A 20,802-nucleotide genomic window follows, 5' to 3' on the forward strand; every position below is an offset into this window, starting at 1 on the left:
GTTGGGAGAATTCTCATTACCAAACTCATCTTTGCAAAATTTCAGTGTCAATTAAAACAAATAAAATAAACATGCCAAATTTCTGCCCTCAAAAATGTATTTTAATATTCAAGTTATTTTTTTTTAATTTCAGGATTTCGTTATCAATTATACAACTTCTCAAAAATACAAGTTGTACAAATTATGCATGGATTTCCAATGAAATAAAAACCTTCAAAACGTAATCTTATGAGATTAAGAGCAATCACATAAATATATTTTTTAAATCAAGAACATGATGCAAAGCACATCCAATGCTGCTATTTCAAAATCCAACGGATTTTTTAGTTCCTATTAATAAATTCCACTTTTTGTTGATGGGATAAAAGAGTTCTGAAACTGTCTCGTAAACTTATACTGAAGACTTAATTGATCTGAAAGTTGTTAAAAAGCATGCAATAGAAAAATATCTTTGAGGAATAATAACAACTTCATACAAAAGGTTCGGTTCATGCATGGACTTAACGTTCAATGGTGAATTGTTATACAATTAAAGGATTAGCTGGTTGTATATAAAATGTATATCACCAATGGCAACACAAAATCAAGTATGGAACATATAGGGTAAAGGTAACAACAACAACAACAACAACAAAAATATAATGGATATAAATATCGCATCACAATGTGTATGCAACATCTCGAAATTGACGAATGAGTAACATTACAAACATCCTAATTAAAAGCTAATTCAATACCATACGTTAATAATTAAAAGCTAAATACTAATAAGAAGCGTTAGATATCTATTGAAACCAGTATAATGAGAGAAAACAAAATGATCACTTTACCAGAAAAAAATTAAACAGTGTCAGAATCAACAAGTCTCACTAGTGCAGAGAAAATTTTTAATAATTAGATAATAATATACTTTTTTAAAAAAAACTGAGTACTTAATAACGAACATTACATTAATTCATCACTTATTTATGTTCAGATTAAACAGTACCAAGATTATATTGCAGTTTAACAACTAAACATACAGTGAAACCTGTTAAAACGAACCCCTTTTGGACTTTAAAATTTGTTTGAGTTTGATAAGTGTCAGTCAACAAAGGTTCGAAGTATACTTAAATTGATGTAATGGAACCTTTAAAAGTTCCTGGTTTTGACAGGTGTTTAGATTATGCAGGGTTCGCTTTAGACAGGATTCACTGTGCATTTTTCACAAAAGTCCTAACGTTATGGTGAATATCTGTGTGGGAATGGGTTAAAATATTAAAAATGTAATTATCAAGCTGTTATATATAAGACAATCAATGACAACATTTACACATGCTTTGTTTACAACTTTATCGTTTTGAAGGTTAAAAAGGTTATAAAATGGGTGGGTTGGTTGCGTCACACAAGCTCTCTTACTTGAAACATAAGGAGTTTCAGTAGTCGTCGGGCTTTCAGATGAAAGCCCAGACGTTGTTGTTAGTGGTCCTGAAAGAAGAACAGGTCACATATAAACAACTTAATAAATGATACATTGTACTTCAGATCTTACCCTGATTACAGTCATTGAGAAGTTTTATGATTAAGTTTATCAATTATGACATCATCCAGTAATGTGATTAAACATTTAACACTTTCTGTGCATTGAGATTGTAAATATTTGTATGTTAATGAAGAATAAAAGTAGGTGTTCTATTGGCCCGCCAGGGCCCTAACTGCTCTCACCTGTATTGGAAACAAAGTGTGTCTGTCAGGCTCCCAAGCACATGATTCAATAGGTAGGAATTGTTTGGTTTACATGCTTCCTTACCTGTCAAAAAATAAGAAATTATGTTTGATTTCACTTCTTACAACATAAAGAATAATACAAACCGAAACAAGAAAAAAGTTAAATTAGCAACTTTGTTAATAAGCATTTGGGGTAATTTATATTAATGACGTATTACGCAATATTCGAGGCAACCGTATAGAAGAACTTTTGGAAAAAAAATTCTTTTGAAGCAGACAGCAATGTAAACCAAACAGAAATTCCTACTGAACTCTTGCACTTTGGTTAGCCTGAATAATAAAGAAATAAAGAAATGAAATTCAGAAATACTTGAGTCAGTTAGTTGATTAATTAATTTATTAAAATACAAGACAGTAGGTCAATCTAAACACAATGTTTAGGTATCAAATGACTGTTATAGACTTCCTAAAATAAGACACATATTATTGAGAAAAATCAGTATTGGTGACAGTCGGTAAGCCTTTAGAGAGTCTTAAAACCGTTTTGTGGCCACAGTGAAGAGATTGAAACAACTGCTTTCTCCATATTGCCTTGTAAATAAATAAAAAAAATATGCATTTCCTTGACTCAAATGAAGGATAGCAATTTACACGACTGGCTTCCTTCCATAAAAAACACTAACTAGTTTTCATAAAATTATTATGACTGTGAATCTTAAAAGGTTAACCTTATCAAATCTGCTTCTGTGTCAGCATGTTTTATTTAACAAAAAAAACAGAAGTGCGACATCAGTGCATGAAATGCCCGTCCCTTTAGGTAAGTCTTTATACTTAAATATATATATTTATGAATAACAAATATAGAGTGAAAGCCTTATCAAAACCACAATAAAAAAAGATGTCTTCAATATGTATCCATTGGAATTCATAATAATATGGAAGGTAGACCTCACATGATAGGCCAATCAAGGAAGTCACTATATCTGTTCCCGTTACTCGAAAAAATACGTATCTCAGAATTTCATGAATACATAAATAGAGTTTAAATTAAATTAATTATAATAAATATTACACCACAGATTCAAGAAAATTGTCGACAAAGATCTAGAATTTAAACAAAGTATATCACAATTTACATTGCGTAACTTTGAACAATGAAGCTTCAGTAAACAAATGCAATTTCTGTTTTGTGGAAGTTAAAATACTGAGGCAGATGTGATAAATGTAACTTTCAATTTTTTTACATATCGAAGGAATGCCAAGGTGTCGTACGTATGGAATATTCCAGGATCAAAAAGAAAAAAAAGCTGTAAGAAATTGGCAAAGTGGTGACTTTTATCTAATATATTGTCGGTAGAGACAAAGAACAAGCTTATGCAAGTAACTATGGAGTAATCCACTAGGCCAGCATCAATATAGCCGGAAAGATGACACAATGGCTGCAATTTCTACCGAAAAGTGTCAACAGTTAGCGTGCTAATACCTTTATACCAATGAAACCTTAAAGTTTGTCAGATGAGGAATCCAGGAACGCTAAAATCGTCTAATTAAAATAAAAAATGCCAATTCATCTAAGAAGTTGGATCTAATCTATAGCTCAATGTTTACAGTAAGATCGCCATAAAACAAAGCAACATTTTGCAGAGGCAAAATAATTTACCTTTCGTCTGATTTTTTACTTCTACGCCAGCTCCTGTTGGTGCAGTAGCATAAACTGTAGTTTCTGTGAAAAGAAAATGGTTTTAACATAGTCCTGGATAGACTTCTTAAAGTCATTCAGTGCATAAGAATCCAAAACTTATTGTATGATAGTGCCATTGTAGAAACTCATTTGTAAAAATAAAATTTTTATTCGATCCATTTACAGTTTATATTCGTGTTCAAAGCAGAAAAGGTGGTAGATAGAGTCTTGTCATCAAAGATTCAGTAAGGTTGTGTCTTAGTAACACGGTAAGATGGAGGAGCTCGCTGTTCAGAATCAGAATTTGCTAAATGTTGAGAAATCTATTTGAGACTGAGATGTGACATTGCCAATTTTAAATTGAAATCTTGAACACGCTTTAATATCACAATGGTTGAAAGCAATTAATTAACTCACGAATTACACAATAAAAAAGGCGTATTTTTATTTGATAAAATTGATCCAATTAAAACTATAACACCGATATTTCGATATACAATTAAAACAAAAAAGTATTTCGTCATTTAATTTATCTCAAAATACCGTGAATGAGGATGTGTTTTAGTCCAAGCTCTTAAGAGACAGCAGAGTCTGTCGATCTTTTTACTTATATATCCAGGCAATGAAGCTCAAACAATCATAAGCAACAATTGAAATGTCAATAAAACGAGGCAATCATTATGCTATAATTTTATAACTTTAAATATACTTCTATGTAAGCAACTGTTTTCCCTGACATTTCAGAAAGTCCAAAATTTCAAAAAAGGATTGGCGAACTTATTAAATATAGAAAATAGTAAAATAACTTTTATTCACGTTTGTCTTTCAAAAATTTTATTACACAAGTGACATGCTTATCAGAGGTACTTTAATTTAACAAATACAAACACTGTGATAGCGTTTGTGTGAGTAGAATATGAGGGGTTATGCTCTCTTCCTAAAATAAAAATAAGCAAGCTCCGAACAGCGTCTAATGTTCAAAATTCACTCTAGACGCTGCAGCCAGCCTCTTAGAAAATGCAAAAATCTTGCAAAATCAGGAAAAGGTGAATTTGAAGGATTTCACGCGATGTTAACTGATTGTCAAAAGACGTTTGATTACAAAAATGTCCAAGAATTTCGAAAAGCTTAACTGCAGCGGTGAGAGAGGAAATAAACGACTGCCGCTGCGAGCAGCTTAGTAAATACGGCTGTCCATTTTTTTTTATGTATATCATAAATTATATAAAGGAAACTTTTGTTTCAGAATTATTTTCTTTTAGCAGTACTTTGTTAAATGTTTTACCTGCACCTGGAGAGAATAGTGTTGACCCTCCTGTTGTGGAAATAACAGTGGTTACTGGTAAAGTGGATCCTGTCAATATAATAATCTGATGTACGATCTTATTCAATAATTAATTATAACATTCATTTTTGGAAAGTATGATGCCATAGTATGAAAGTAACTGTTGTTAATTAAGCCATGAGTACAAAAAGCTCAACTCAATATATGACATTCAATTCTCACTTAAGGTATGTAAATACAAAACATCCCTAATATAATTGAAAGTAAGATTTTCAAAAACACACTGCCAGCATACAATCTAAACTTCATAAAGTTTGACATGACTGAAAGTATCTTATATATATTTTTTTCTTATTTCGACATTTCATAGGAAAAGGTCTATCAGTTCTATGGGAAAAAGTGTATCAGTTCTATTGGAAGTAATTTATTTCCATTTTATGCATTAGAGATAATCACTTCCAAGTTCGTAGCATATATGTTTTCAAAAGATCCCAAAACAATATAATTTCTGTTCTGCATGCTTTACAGGAGTTTATATTATTTTTACTAGAAATATAGCAAAAATCATCACTTTCCTTCATTTTAGTCAAATTTTGGTCTATTAGGAAAACGTCTGAACTTTGCCAAAACAAATAACAAAACTTATGTCTGTTCAGACAAATTTATATGTGATGTCTACAATCTTTGAGTGGAAGTTTAAGGAGGTAGACTTAGGGTAGGGGACATAACTATTTCAAATTATTTGAACGCTTGTATTCAGCATTTTACATTAACCCCATGTAAGCATCACAGTAACTTGAACTGATTTTATTCTGTTTCAAATGAAGGCTTAATAGGCTTTGATAAAATTGAATATGATATTTAAGAGTTATATTCCTTACACTAGTTTATCTCCATAATTCAGTACAAAAAATTAGGCCAAGGTAGTATCTTCTGCAATAGCAGACACAAGTGTAAATATATCATACTGTGAAACACAAAATAAGTGTTGTATAATGAATAGAAAGTCTCAAACTTTGGCTCAAGTTTGTTTTTTGTATGCATTGAATGGTTAAGAAGAGCATTTCATGGAGATAATTGGATGAATTAGTTAGTGAATTTTATGTTTGCTTGTTGCTTCAGTTCATTGTTCGACCTTACATAAGAGGGGGATAGTTAAGGCCTTATATAATTAGTTTAACTCCACTAAAAATTTCAAGCCTTTATCCACAGTCAGATGTTGGGCATTAACATGTCTGTGTGCCATAATATTGATTTTAAGTTCGGTCACCAATCTGTTATTGATTTTTAGTACTTTTGTTATGGGGCCTTTCAGCACTTACTAAAAGGTGGGTTTACAGTTCTAAAAGACCTTTCGGTGCTCTATAAAATATTTGTCATTTTGGATTTAGGTTATTCAACAGGTACCTATTATCCGCTATTCCTATTTTTTGAGTGTTGAAAAGTGAAAATTCATTACTTTAGACTTAAATTCAAATAATTCCAATGAATTTGTAAAATTAGTAAAAATATTTAGAGCAATTAATATTTTCATTGAGTTTTTAACCAACATAACAACCTGAAATAATTCTACAACTCATCTGTAAAAACAAAGATTCTCAATTTTGAGATTGTTCTTTTAAGTATTCAATGTTTTCAACTTAACATAAAATATCTGACTATAATATGATACATTCTACCCAAAAGTAGCTACTAATTTGAACTTACCTGTATTTTTTCACAATTACAAGAATATTTTAGTGTTTGCATTCATTCACTTTTTCTTGTTTACTTAATTTGAACATACCAGTGAATGTTGGTCCAACAGTTGTTGAGCAGAAGTTTTCATCTTCCATATCTCCACAGTCATTTTGCCCATCACAAAGTTGCTCTCGGTCAATACATTTCATAGATCTATTGCATTGGTATTCACAGATTTCTTCTATTATGTGATACACAAATACAGTAAATGAACGAATAAAATATTATAATTCCAAATTTAGATTTATTTATTAATCAATACTTTTTACTGATCTTCATGCAAGAAAGGTTCAGAATTTGTTAGATGTATATATATATATTTTTTTCTTTTGGATTTTTTTTTACCTCACAATGAATACAACATTACTGATATATACTGTGATAACTATGGGATGGAGAATGTGAATAAGCTCTCGTTTCAATAATATATTGGAAGCCTTTCTTTATGAGTAAGTATCAGTTAATATGTGAAATAGGTAACAAAAACCAATCATTGAGAGGTAATTTGACTTTTTGTACCATCAGAATCAAGACAATATTTCCATATGAATTGGAAAATGAGTTAATAATTCATTAAAATGTAGTGTACATGAATATTTCAGGGACGGATTATTTTATCAAAACCCTAAATTTTCAAATATTCTTATGGATAATTTCTACACATATCATGTAATTAAGAGATTAAAAAGTGACCATATCAAATAAAAATGACTAACTTGAGCAAAAGTATATTGTCAGTTCAAATGGTTTTTAACATGTATGATTCAGATTTTTTCCTGTTGCCTGATTCTTACAGAGACTTGTTTATGATAAACACAAATATTGTCAACAATATTATGAACTGATGTAGAAGTGATATGTAAGAACACTACTTTCATTATGCTGTTATGTTATGATGGCAGTTTGACTCATAATTTCACACTTTCAAATAATTATTCTCAAAGTAGTTTATTTCACAACCAAAATTTGATTAGTTTTTTACTAGTTTTGATATGTTTCATTTCATACAAGATTTTTGTTGACAGTAGAGAATAGTAACAGAAACATGCCAAACCTAGGAGTTTGTCATAAGCAAAAATGTAGTTGTTATAAAATTAATATATAAGCAAATTTTAAGGCAAGAATTTTAATACTTCTTATAACGATTTTTAGAGAAATTTTTCATCAAATTGAATCAAAAGATTCAAGGTTTATCTTTAAAAACATACAGCAATATTTTGCAGCTGAGATATAGTATTTTTTTCTATATAAAATTATCAAATTTTATCCTCATTTTTTCCTACATACCTGTTACTCAAATCAATTTGGTAAGATGCAATAAACTATAACACATGTTGTAGCAGTATATAACGATTCATTTCTCTTCTTATACATTAGCCAAATTTTAATACTTGAACATTTTCATAAATTAGTTCAACCACAAAATTTTAATTTCTAAACACAATATTACATAAAAAAATCATAATTATCAGAGACAATTAAAAATTAAGACAACAAAAGTAAAGTTGTTTTAATACTTTAACATAATTCAATTTATCATTTTCATTGTCATACACTGAATCTGTTTAATTACTTTTTATATTAAGCTTTAAACTGAAATTTATTTGAAGCATTATCATTCCCATACCCAATAACTACAACTAAGTCTTATTGCCTCTACTGTTTAAAGTAAAATGAATTCATCTACAGCTAATTAAGTAGATATGTGCCTACAAATCATACATATATGTGGCAAGTCCATATCATTTGTCAATTTTCTAAAAAAAAGTGTAAGCAAATAAAGCATGTTTTATGGTGTTTTAAGAACCAATAAAAGTGATGAAGCAATAATAAACTGTTCACAAAGTGATCGTAATTGAGAAAAGTCAGGTTTTTTTTAATAATGGCGCTAATGTTATTTCTTTTTCAACCAACTTAAAATTCAACATAATTGAGAGGTTAAGGTTATTTAGAAAAGTGACAAAAATTATGGACATATCTGCTTTTGCCTTTTTTTCATTATTCTGAGGTGAACATTTCTTAAACTACTTATACTCATTTGTTTAAAATGAGAGCAGAATTAAAGCATCATTGCATTTCAACATTTCAACTATTGTTCATGAGGTACGAATTTTCGTGGTTTTCGTGGAAAGGTCAACCCACGAAATTTTTGATCCCATCAAAAAGGAGATTTCCATTGATATGTATATCGAAAATATCAAGAATCCACGAACTTGCGTTTATCCCTGATTTAAGAATATTGGTATCCACGAATTAAGTAGTTTCACAATATATTGTTTAAATTGAAAAGTATTATATTTTAAAACAATTTAGATATTGTAAGAAGATAAAAACAATCATTGATAATTTATTTATTATCAAAAGGAAGATCCATAACTAAACTTTTCAAATCATTGCATATTTATAGTAATATTTAGAGAAACAAAAGTAAAGAAATTAACAAAGAACAATATCCCACTACCAACTATTCCTCTAATATAGCATGAAAGCAACCCCCACTAGTTTGTTCTGTGAACAAAACTATATATCATATCTGAAAATTAGGAATCTGACAATGTGTTATCATACATTACATGTTTAAATTCCGCAGTATATAGAACAAAATATCCAGAATCTCACAATATAAACTCTTTATATTACAGTGGAGAGAACACAACAGAAATTTGAAATTCCAGAGCCTCACAAGTTTTTTCTAAAAATATTTAAAAAATAGCTGATGTGCCTCTGCACTAGTAATATAAAGATACGAAGAGCAATTACTTCATATTATATAGAAAAGTATTTATTTTATTTTAAAAATTGAAATAAATGCAAAATATATAAACTTACCAGTTGTGGTGACTACTGATGTGGTTGTTGTACCCACTGAAAGAAACAAATAGTCCTACTGAGAATCATTGAAAAAATCAGTTTATAGATGCATGCAGAAATAGTGCACTTTCTTGTATCTTGAGCATCAAACAAGTATTGTCTATGTATTATTGTTATGCTGTTGACATGCATTTTGTTAACCAAAAAGTTTGATTTTTTGACAAATGAAATCAATGAAAATACCAATAAATTGCTACTTTCATAAAAAGCCAGAAAAAAAAGATATCATTGCTAACACACTAACCTCCATTTAAAATTTTATGGCTAATAAAAAGCATTTTAACCAGACATATTACAATCAAAATCTAATGACATCATGAAAGCATGTACCAGTTTAACACAGAAATGTCAGCAGTAACATTAAATCAATAAGTATTTACTGAAAAGAAACTATGCTTAGATTCTTAACAATTAAAAAAGACTATATTAGATTCGCAAATCACCAAGCAAAGGAAGGTCTTTATATAGTTTAATTATATACAGTTATATGATATATATTTATATGCTCATGCAACATTACTGTCAAAGTAAATAACCCCCCCCCCCACTTCCCTAAGATGATAAAATTGATGATACGAATGCATCTATTCCTGAACAGAAAAAACCAAGAATAGTAATGTTTACATTTAAAAAGAGATTTCTTTCTCAGCAGAACATTCCTTTTTTACCAAAACAAACAAAAATAGTTTGTTATTTTTAGTTAAGGGTTTTTATAAAGAAGTAGTATGACAACCACATGGTGCAAATTCTCTTAAGCATAACGCACCACAATCTTTTTCATCATCGCAATCTTTACAGTCACATATGTCATCACAAATCTGACTGCGCATAATGCAATCTCCACTAAGACATGTATACTGAGATGTATCATCACACTTTGTTGTTGTAATAGTTGGAGTCGTAGTTCCTAGAAATTGAAGTCAATGTAGTACATAAATTAGAGGTTTCCTGTCATTATCACAATGATAGAAATTAAGATATATTTTAAAAAAGTATTATAGAGTGGAAATGATTTATTATTAGCAGTAGGCTGTGAAGTAAAGAAAGGAAAAATGGTATAATGTATAAAAGATGGTTAGTTTCTTTTGAACTTTCCTATGCAGCCAAATAAAACTTGATTATCAATCATTAATCTTTTATACTTTTTTTATAATCTTGACTGTAACGCTGGTGATGTATACTTTTTTTTTATAATTTTATATTTGAAATAAGGAATTGCGTAAAAACTTTACAGTAACATAGTCTACTAAATGGACTAGAGTTGGTATTACCTTGATTGAATGACCATTCACCAATGAAATGTCTTAGATAGCTAACTTGTCAATTATCAAGGAGATTTAAACTTTCTATCATTTCATAGGTATTTGAATCTTAATTTGATAGAAAGTTTATATCTATCTGTCAATTGTCCAATTAGCTATCCAATTAAGTTCTTCGGGTAATTGTCATTTAATAGTAACAAAAAAGACCCTATTCCACAAATTCAACTGAATTACTCTCTGTAACAGAACATTTCAGACACAATAATGATTAGAAGTATAGTAGTATGAACCTGGTGATAAACATCCTGTCTCATCACTACCATCGTCACAGTCTTTTATGCCATCACATCTTTTTGCTGGTGCCATGCAATCAACAGTAGTAGTGCTTAATGGCGTAGTAGCTGAAATGCAGGAGATTTGTACCCATGGTCAGCAGTTTAATCGAATATGGGGCTTTAAATAACTTTAACGAGATGCAAAGGTAATTTCATCAAGTGACACTGTCAACCAAATTGTTTTCTTGATTCATGATATTACTTAATATCCAGACTATTTTACTTTACCAATAAGGCTCTTTCAATCTTGTATTTCTTAATATGAGCCTACTCACAACGATTTATTTTCAGACTTTCCATCTTTGTGAAATTAGTAAAATATATAACTTGTTATAAACAAAATAAGTTAATTAGGCTTAGTCTTCATGCAGATAACCTGCTAGATTATTATATCCAAATATATAATGCATAGCAAGAAGTAGTACTTGACATTTCGAAAATGACAATATCAAAACATACCAAGACATTATGTTAACACTTTTTTAAAGTTATTTTGAAAACAACTTAACATTACTATGCAGTTTCATTTGGAGGAAAAAAAAAATTTTTTATTAAAAATTTCAACTATGAATTTAAATACCTGTAAATTTAGGAATCAAGAAAGTTTTGATACATTAAAAATGTTTTGGTATAACCTTTTATTGCTGCAAGTTACTCAAGTAACGTGAAAAAGTCCTTGACACAAATATAAGTGCTGAAATTGCAGTGTGAAAAAGAGATGTTTTGGAATTAGTTACACATAATAAAAAAATGGTCTGCACTTTATTGTTCACTTCCGGGAAATTAAAACGCTGTATCACTATGAAAAATCTTCTATTTTATGCTTTTCTTAATATTTTTATCCAGTAGAACTAGTTATTTGTCATTTTTTATCGGTATTTTTTTCACAAAAAGATATTTTGCTTTTAACATTGAACTCAATGCTATGTTAATGACAAATCTCTATGCATTTGAATGGGAGATAAGGCCCCATTCTCATGAAATCACGGAGTCACATAACGAGACTTACATACCCTATTGGTCAATGATTTCAAGGTTCTTTCTACAGACCATGAACTTAAATGTGCATTACTTGTTCAACCTTCTACTACTTTATGGGTAATTTAACAAGGATACTGTCATTTCACCAAACCATCTACCATTTTCATACAGATTACATAGATTATATGATTAATTAAACTTTAATATACAGTACAACTTACTTGCTGTGGTTATGGCAGGGGATGTTGTCACAACAACAAATGGTGTAGTTGTAGCTGATGTAACTGCAAAGACAGACAATCGATTAATATTGAGACAAACAATTTGATATGGTAACAGGGATTATTTCTCTCCCTGCAAAAATCATTAGACAAGATTTAAGTAACTCCAAAAATGTTTATAGAAAGGATAGAGCCTTTACATTGTTGAAGATCTGCATTTGATGGACCCTTGATTTGTTCAGTTATAGCATTCTGTGTATGTGCTTTTAGTTACCACATTTTCTGTTTTTCTTTCCCATTTAATATTAGTAGTTGAAAGGACAAAACAAATAAAATAATTATTATTCTATGAACACAATAATCAAAACTATTGAAATTTTGACATATGCAGCAAATTAAAAAAAAACACTTCAAACACACCTTCTTCGTAACAAGCTTTGATTTTCAAGTCACTGACGATAGGTGTATTTGTTCCTTCTGGTACAAATACAAGTTTGATTTCATTAGTTGGTTGTCCAGCTGGGAAGGTTATATCTACAACATTATTTGTAACATCCTGGAAGAAAAAAATAATAATTGTACTAATTTAAAAATAGAACATGTGTTTAGTTTTCATTTTTTTTAAAATTTGGACCATCTTAAGGAATTCAATAATATTCTAGGTGAAAAGCATATATATCATTGAAGCACTTGATTTTTAGAATTAAATTCCAAATTTGTCAGTTGATAAAAATTTTCATATATGTACAATCATTCAAAGATACTCGAAAATGTAGATATTAGAGGACTTTTAATATACCAAAGACACCAATCATTATTTGGTTATATATTTAGGTTAAAATAAACAGGAGACAACCATTTACCTGGGTCTTTGAGAATCCACCAATTTCAATGATAACTTCAGCAGTGTTATCAACTTGTAAAGTTACTGCCATGACTGTGACAGGGTTAGGTGAGGTGAATTTTACTGTGATTTGTGCTGGTTGGTTTTCAGCTGGTTGCCAAGATGTTGATGGTGCACCATCATTATTCAACACATCATCAATACTCTTCCCAGGTGATGTTGATGAAGCAGTGATTGTAAATTCATCTCTTGAGTTGGTAGCATCCATGATAATTTCATCACACACTGTAAAAAGATATGATGGAGATATATTATAATGAAAAATGAAATGCAACTAAACATAATTGTCTTCATATGCTTTGAAACATTAAAAAAACGAAGAAGAACTAGTGAATTAGTTCACAATTTACTTGTGTTCAATGTAAAACAGTTTTGAACGCAATGCAATCCAAACTAAAAAGCTTTTTGTATCAATGAAAAATTATAAAGTGAAACATACCTTTAGGAGTTGTAACAGAAGTTGTTTCTGAAAAAAACAAATCATAAATGTGTAAAAAATTAATACATAATACTGTATATACAATATATAACTTTTAAATCATAAAACAATGAAAAATACTAAAACAGACAATTTAGGCTAAAGAACCACACCTTTGTGGTCTTGTTTAGGCGAGAGACAAGTGTTTCCGGTTTTTCTCTAGAAACATCTACCAGATTGAACTAGCATCCTTATTTTATAAATCCCCCTTATTATTCATATTTTAATAGACAAGAAAGGCTGACTACATTATCAGAGGATTTTGTATTTCTTTCTTACAGAAAAAAATGAAGAATCAAATCTGATCGTTTACATATTGGAAATAGTAGCATCAATCAGCAGTGTATTGAATGTGCATTTTTTTACACTTAATATAAGCATGTTAGTACTATGTAACTTAAGAAGTTTTAACACATACCTATGACACCAGTTGTGGTAACAGCAGGAGTAGTAGTTCCTGTGGTAACTGAAATATTATACAAATGGAAAGTTTAAGTCCTTTGCATGATATATTATACATAATGGATTGCACTTACTGCAACTGTCATTGATAATAAAATTTTATAAATCTACCTGTAAACTTTTGTAGGAGAATTTACAGTAAATAAACAAATATCACACTACTGATTTACTGTGAACACATACATACTCTAACATTCATTTTGAAATATACACACATTCAGCTTAAATATCAGAATAGTAGTTTCAATAATACCACTACAAGGCCCTAGTGCAACAAATATTGAACAATTACTAAAGTCTAAGAAATTCTTTTTTAAACTTTTGTGACATCATTAAATTTAAAAATCTGAATTGTCGTTACCATGAAATACTAATAAAATCTGAAAACTAACCAGGTTTTACACAAATTTCGGCAGTAATGCCTCCTACTCCCATTGGATTTCCTGGAGTTTCAGGTACAAATGTGAAAGTGATGGTTGACGCATCCTTGTTTGGTACATTGACAGTTTCTCCAGGTGGGAATGTCTCCTCCTGAAAGGGAAAGAAACATTTAATCCTTAAATGGAGTAGGCATGTATATAAAAAAAATCACCATTCTATTTGGGACATAAAAAGTTCATGCATTCAAAGGTAAATATGCACTTCTTTCTACTGTAATATAGTACAATCAATCACACAAGAAAGTGAACTAAATTGAATACAGACTAAGAGTTGTACTTCATTTAGGGGTCCAATGTTAAACTACATACATAAATGTGCAATGCAATATTAAAATAATTAAGCAAACAAAAATTAGTTTCTAAAGATTGAATCATTTTATTGCTACTCACCAAAACAGTATTACCATCTTCATCTTTCACAGTAACTGTTACTTCCTTTATATTGGTTGTATCTGTAACTGAGATTTTATCAACTTCCTTCACTGTTGTCAGTTCAATGGTCACTTCTTCATTTTCATTTACAGGTAATCTGTCAACACTGGTAGGCAGTAATTTGTCTTTCTGGTCTTTAGTCAATGGAGTTCCATTCTGTGTCACCTCTTTAACATTTTCTGATAGTGGACTCATATTTTCAGTTTCAGCACACACTTCTGGGGTAGTTGTAACTGGTGGAGTTGATGTAGATGGAGTACCAGTTGTAATTGGTGTTGTAGATCCTGTTGTAACTGTCAGGTAAAAACAGAAATTACTACTTTTATATCATATTCTATTAAAAAAATGATCACTCCATCAAGAAATATTATAATAAATGTTAATACGTAAAAATTTTAAGTTAAAAAATGCAAGATGAAATGATGACAAGTCTGTCATGTGGCTTATAGGTAATAGAAATTTGAATTTAAAGACAGCCCAAAAACAGAGAAGGAATAGGAAAGACTCCTAATTCTTCAGTTCAGTCCTCAGAACATTTATAATAACCAAACTTTGAATAATACAAGCATTCAAGAAAAGTATTTAAATTATTTACACATTATGCTAATCAAAATGCTAATTTGATAGTATGTCAGATTTTACAAGAAAATTTAAAAAAATAAAGTTTTGTAGTAAATGTAAAAATAAGCTTAGATTTATCTTCTCCTCAAACCCTCGAGTAAAATGAATTAATTCTATATAGTTATATGATAAGTATATTTCAAAAACCAAAAAAAAACCCAAAAAACTGTGAGCAAAGCTCACTAGGTTATACACTGAAAAACATATAGGAAACCCTAAAAGTCATTCAACTGGAAAAACAAAATAGGAGTTGCACGATGGAATCATGTGATAGGCATAAAAGAAAATGTATTTCGTGGATACGTCATATCAACATTATAAAACCTGTCATCTTCACCTTTAATTATTCTAACTAACATAAAGCGTGTTTGTTTATCTAAGGATGAGTTACAGCACCAATGAATAAGTAAAACTGTCAAATTATCCCAGTGCTGATGCTTCAGTATTTTTTTACTAATATTTAACTCTGAAATAAGCATGGTAAAAATGTCTTCAATCTCGAATCTTACCAGGTTTAACACAAATTTCAGCAGTAATGCCTCCTACTTCCATTGGACTTCCTGGTGTTTCTGGTACAAATGTGAAAGTGATACTTCCAGCTTCTTTGTTTGGTACATTGACAGTTTCTCCAGGTGGGAACGTCTCCTCCTAAAAGATACACAGGGTGTAAACAAAACTAATAATATAATTGTATTCATTACAATAAACTTTTTTAGGCAGAACATCTTGAAAATTTCCTTTCAAATCTAAATCTATTTTTTAACAAAGTACCTGACACAATTAAATACAACAAAACTAAATTTTAACACAGTTTCATTTCAGTATTCGATCAAGGTTTAATGTAACTGCATTTAATATGGCAAGCCAGATTATTAAATTTTAAAAATGGCCATTTCAAAAGAATCACCCTATAAAGTATCGTAATAATACTCACCAAAACTGTATTTCCATCTTCATCCTTCACAGTAACTGTTACTTCCTTAACATTGGTTGTATCTGTCACTGAGATTTTATCAACTTCCTTTACTGTTGTCAGTTCAATGGTCACTTCCTCATTTTCATCTACAGGTATCTTACCAACATTTTCAGGGGAAAGTTTGTTCTTTTCATCCTCAGTCAATGGATTTCCACCTTTTGTCACCTCCTTCACATTTTCAGAAAGTGGGCTCATATTTTCAACTTCAGCACAAACTTCTGGTGTTGTTGTAATTGGTGGTGTACCAGTTGTAGTTGGTGGAGGAGTTGTTGTGGCTGGTGTAGTGGCAGTTGTGACTGTAAGATCAAAAATAAAGTATTGATTATGAACAAAGAAAATGTTAATGAAAATTCAAAATATAGCATTTTCAACATATAAAGTGTTTTTACATGTAATGAGGTACATAAAACAAATAATACATGCAATTCAAATCAGTCAGCTGTAGACAGCAAAATAAAAGGAAGCACATTTCATATATCATCTAGTCATAGAGTTACTAGTATCAGAAAATTTTATAATTACTTTTACTTATTTTCACAAATAAAACATGTTCAAAACACTACAATGTTTCATTCCAGCAGTTTTCAAGTCAACTAAAAACAATTTAACAAAAAAAAAAAACATTTAAGGCTGGTTAAAATGTTACTGCTCAAAACACACACACACACACACACAAACACACACACATATATATATATATATTTCAGTATTTCAGACAATGGACTTTAAACTAAAAGATGGTCACTGCCAAAGTACTACACAATGCAATTCTAAAGCTTCAATCATTGAAGTTTCAGATTTCAGGAGCAATTTCCTACCCGAGGACTTCCCCTCTATGATACCCCTATCCTTTTCATACCAACTTCCTTTTTTTTTTTTAATTTACTTTAAAAGACATTTAATCCTGATCAAATCAGTTTTATCTCGACTTTAAGCAAACCAGTCATAGAGAATCTTAAGGTTCTTTGAACATCTGTAATTTGCTTTAAGTGTGTTTGTTTATTTTCATATCTTCTTAACTTAAAATAACAGTACAGAAGGTGCAGGAGAAAAATAATTAAGGTTTTATACATTCAACTCTCTAAAAGGAATAAAAATATCATCTTCCTCTCTTTACCCAACACGGAGATACATTGACAATACAGAGTATTTCAACAAATAACTGTGTAAGGTAAAAAAAGATAAAAGAATGCACCTGAATATGTTCTTCATGATAGCAGATGAGATAAATATGTGAATTCAATCATAGAAACCTATCTAAATCAAACCATGAATAATCTAAAATCTGTCACTTTTAAAATAAATTTATATCAAGGTATTTTGAACTTTTGTAAATTGACCACCAAGTTAACCTGAACACATTTTACAGACTGAAAGGGGTTCACACTATTTTGGTTTTACCATAGAATACAGACATTACAACTTTTTTTACATCAGGTGATACCCATTAAACTTATTATGCTACAATAAAACAATAAAATGAAATGGTAAAATATCTTGAATCCAAATCTTAAATCGTACCAGGTTTTACACAAACTTCAGCACTAATGCCTCCTACTCCCATAGGATTTCCTGGAGTTTCTGGTACAAATGTGAAAGTGATAGTTGATGCTTCCTTATTTGGTACATTTACATTTTCTCCTGGAGTGAATGTCTCTTCCTAAAAGGGAAAGAAACAGTAATATTTTGAAGTTCTTAAATAGTGAAGGCATGTATATCAATTGAAAAAAATAAATCACCATTCTACTGGGGACATAAAAGTTTCATGCTTTCAATGTCAAATATACACCAATTTCTTGAGTAATATAATACAATCTACAACACAATAAAAACCAATTTCAATACATGTACTGACAGAGAGTTGTACATAAGTTGGGATAATATGTTAATGTCAATGCATAAAACTGTACAATGCAATGCTGGAATAATCAAGCAAAAGAGAGTAGTATCAAAAAGATTCAAATAGTTTATTGCTACTCACCAAAAGAGTATTTCCATCTTCATCCTTCACAGTAACTGTTACTTCCTTTACATTGGTTGTATCTGTAACTGAGATTTTATCAACTTCCTTCACTGTTGTCAGTTCAATGGTCACTTCTTCATTTTCATTTACAGGTAATCTGTCAACACTGGTAGGCAGTAATTTGTCTTTCTGGTCTTTAGTCAATGGAGTTCCATTCTGTGTCACCTCTTTAACATTTTCTGATAGTGGACTCATATTTTCAGTTTCATCACAAACTTCTGGGGTAGTTGAACTTGGTGGAGTTGTTGTAGATGGAGAAGTACCAGTTGTTATGGGTGTTGTAGATCCTGTTGTTACTGTCATGGAAAACATAAGTAAATTTGTCTGAATAAAATACCATATAGTGGGTAATTATCTCAATTTGCTCCATGAGTAGGAATATTAATTTTTTTGTGGTCTTTTCTTATTATTATACCGGACATAATTGAGAAACATAATAACTTAAATTTGGAGAAATTTTTCAAAATCTTTGAAATATGGCTAAAATTAAAATCACATGAAATTTTCTTTCTATAGAGTAGCTGATGTTTTTGAATATTTTTTTGAAGATATTCAACACAGAAATAAGCATGGTAAAAATGTCTTCAATCTCTAAACTTACCAGGTTTAACACAAATTTCAGCAGTAATGCCTCCTACTTCCATTGGACTTCCTGGTGTTTCTGGTACAAATGTGAAAGTGATACTTCCAGCTTCTTTGTTTGGTACATTGACAGTTTCTCCAGGTGGGAATGTCTCCTCCTGAAAGATAGAGGGAGTTAATTTAAAAACCATAACTTCTAAAAGAAACTAATAATATCTAATAAATTGTACTGTTAAGTCAGAGAATCTTGAATATTTCCTTTTAAATCTGCATTTAATCTGGAATAATGTAAATGAAGCAAAATAAAACAAAACTGAATTTATATACTAAGTTTCATTTCAGTGTTAGATAATGTTATGCCAGAGCTTGCCAAAACTATGCAAACTTTTTGTATCATGCAAGAATTCTAACAAATAGGCTTCTGGAATAGGGTTACATTACTACAAGATTGAAGTCATCACTACAGAAGTTTTATGGTCGTCATCATGAACCTGTGGATCGTTATGGTGTATCCATCTGCACAATGAAAACTGATTTATTCAACGGGTCATAGTTTTCCTCATTTGTCTACCCCGGACTTGACTTTTTATGAGCAGCTTGACAGGTGTTTCTAGAAAACCAGAGGTCGCTTACCCTACCGGTGCGCCTGGTCCATGCTCCCAGCTTTTAGTGGAGTCCGAGTTGCTCATTTGCTTTTGTTACTTTGTATGTATGATTTTGGTTACTTTGTGTTCTTTGTTGTATATATCTGTTTTCCATGTCTGGTCTTTGTCCCTGGATAACATTCTTTTGATTACTGCTATAACCTTGGTTCCCTTGATTATTCTTATTATGTATCTACATTTAATGCGGAATGCCAGATGATTAAATTTTAAAAGGGCCATTCAAAAATAAAAATTACCCTATAAGCAATAATACTCACCAAAACAGTATTTCCATCTTCATCCTTTACAGTAACTGTTACTTCCTTAACATTGGTTGTATCTGTAACTGAGATTTTATCAACTTCCTTTACTGTTGTCAGTTCAATGGTCACTTCCTCATTTTCATCTACAGGTATCTTACCAACATTTTCAGGGGTAAGTTTGTTCTTTTCATCCTCAGTCAATGGATTTCCACCCTTTGTCACCTCCTTAACATTTTCAGAAAGTGGGCTCATATTTTCAGTTTCAGCACAAATTTCTGGTGTTGATGTAATTGGTTGAGTTGTTGTAATAGATGGAGTACCAGTTGTGGTTGGTGAAACAGTTTCGGTTGCTGTACCAGTTACAGTAGGTGTACCAGTTGTGGTTGGTGTAGCAGTTTCAGTTGGCGTACCAGTTGTGGTTGGTGTACCAGTTGCAGTTGGTGTACCAGTTGCAGTTGGTGTACCAGTTGTTGTGGCTGGTGTAGTGGCTGTTGTAACTGTAAGATTGAAAATATAGTAATTTTTATGAACGTTGGGAATCTAAACAAATCAAATTCAAAATCTAGAATGATAACAAATAAAGTGCTTTTGAAACTAACATTTATACGATGCGGTACAGAAATAAATGATACATTTCATTTACAGTAAAATAAAGACGAAAGCACAATGGTTATATCACTTTTTCAAAGCGTTACCAAAGTGTCAGAACATCTTATAATTACTTTCTTTTCACAAATAAGTGCATAAAGAAAACATATTCAAAACACCACAATGTCACATTGAAATTGAATTTCAAGCAATTTTAGTCAGTTTCAAAGAAAAAAAACCTAAATAATATCTTAGGCTGATTAACATGTTAAAGCTCAACATCTTGTCAGTCATTCCAAGATATTA

At 30.5% G+C, this 20,802-nt stretch overlaps 1 protein-coding gene across 1 annotated transcript in view; it reads right to left on the reverse strand.

Moving 5' to 3' along the window:
• LOC148603521 (uncharacterized) overlaps nt 1-20,802 on the reverse strand; it is a 148,397-nt gene that overhangs the window by 87,886 nt on the left and 39,709 nt on the right. Inside the window, exons 43-62 of the mRNA XM_088551446.1 lie at nt 19,924-20,405; nt 19,021-19,159; nt 18,378-18,715; nt 17,918-18,056; nt 16,355-16,692; nt 15,930-16,068; nt 14,758-15,092; nt 14,320-14,458; nt 13,884-13,931; nt 13,427-13,453; nt 12,947-13,212; nt 12,504-12,639; nt 12,084-12,146; nt 10,837-10,947; nt 10,051-10,191; nt 9,243-9,278; nt 6,460-6,594; nt 4,674-4,742; nt 3,368-3,430; nt 1,399-1,467 (exon numbers count right to left, since the gene is read on the reverse strand). Of these exons, the coding sequence (XP_088407572.1) occupies nt 1,399-1,467; nt 3,368-3,430; nt 4,674-4,742; nt 6,460-6,594; nt 9,243-9,278; nt 10,051-10,191; nt 10,837-10,947; nt 12,084-12,146; nt 12,504-12,639; nt 12,947-13,212; nt 13,427-13,453; nt 13,884-13,931; nt 14,320-14,458; nt 14,758-15,092; nt 15,930-16,068; nt 16,355-16,692; nt 17,918-18,056; nt 18,378-18,715; nt 19,021-19,159; nt 19,924-20,405 (3,213 nt within the window). The remainder of the gene's footprint in view (nt 1-1,398; nt 1,468-3,367; nt 3,431-4,673; nt 4,743-6,459; nt 6,595-9,242; nt 9,279-10,050; nt 10,192-10,836; nt 10,948-12,083; nt 12,147-12,503; nt 12,640-12,946; nt 13,213-13,426; nt 13,454-13,883; nt 13,932-14,319; nt 14,459-14,757; nt 15,093-15,929; nt 16,069-16,354; nt 16,693-17,917; nt 18,057-18,377; nt 18,716-19,020; nt 19,160-19,923; nt 20,406-20,802) is intronic.

This window comes from Perna viridis, chromosome 11 (genome assembly GCF_037379345.1).
Source record: "Perna viridis isolate PV_CMFRI_1.1 ecotype Kerala chromosome 11, ASM3737934v1, whole genome shotgun sequence".
NCBI lineage: Eukaryota > Metazoa > Mollusca > Bivalvia > Mytilida > Mytilidae > Perna > Perna viridis.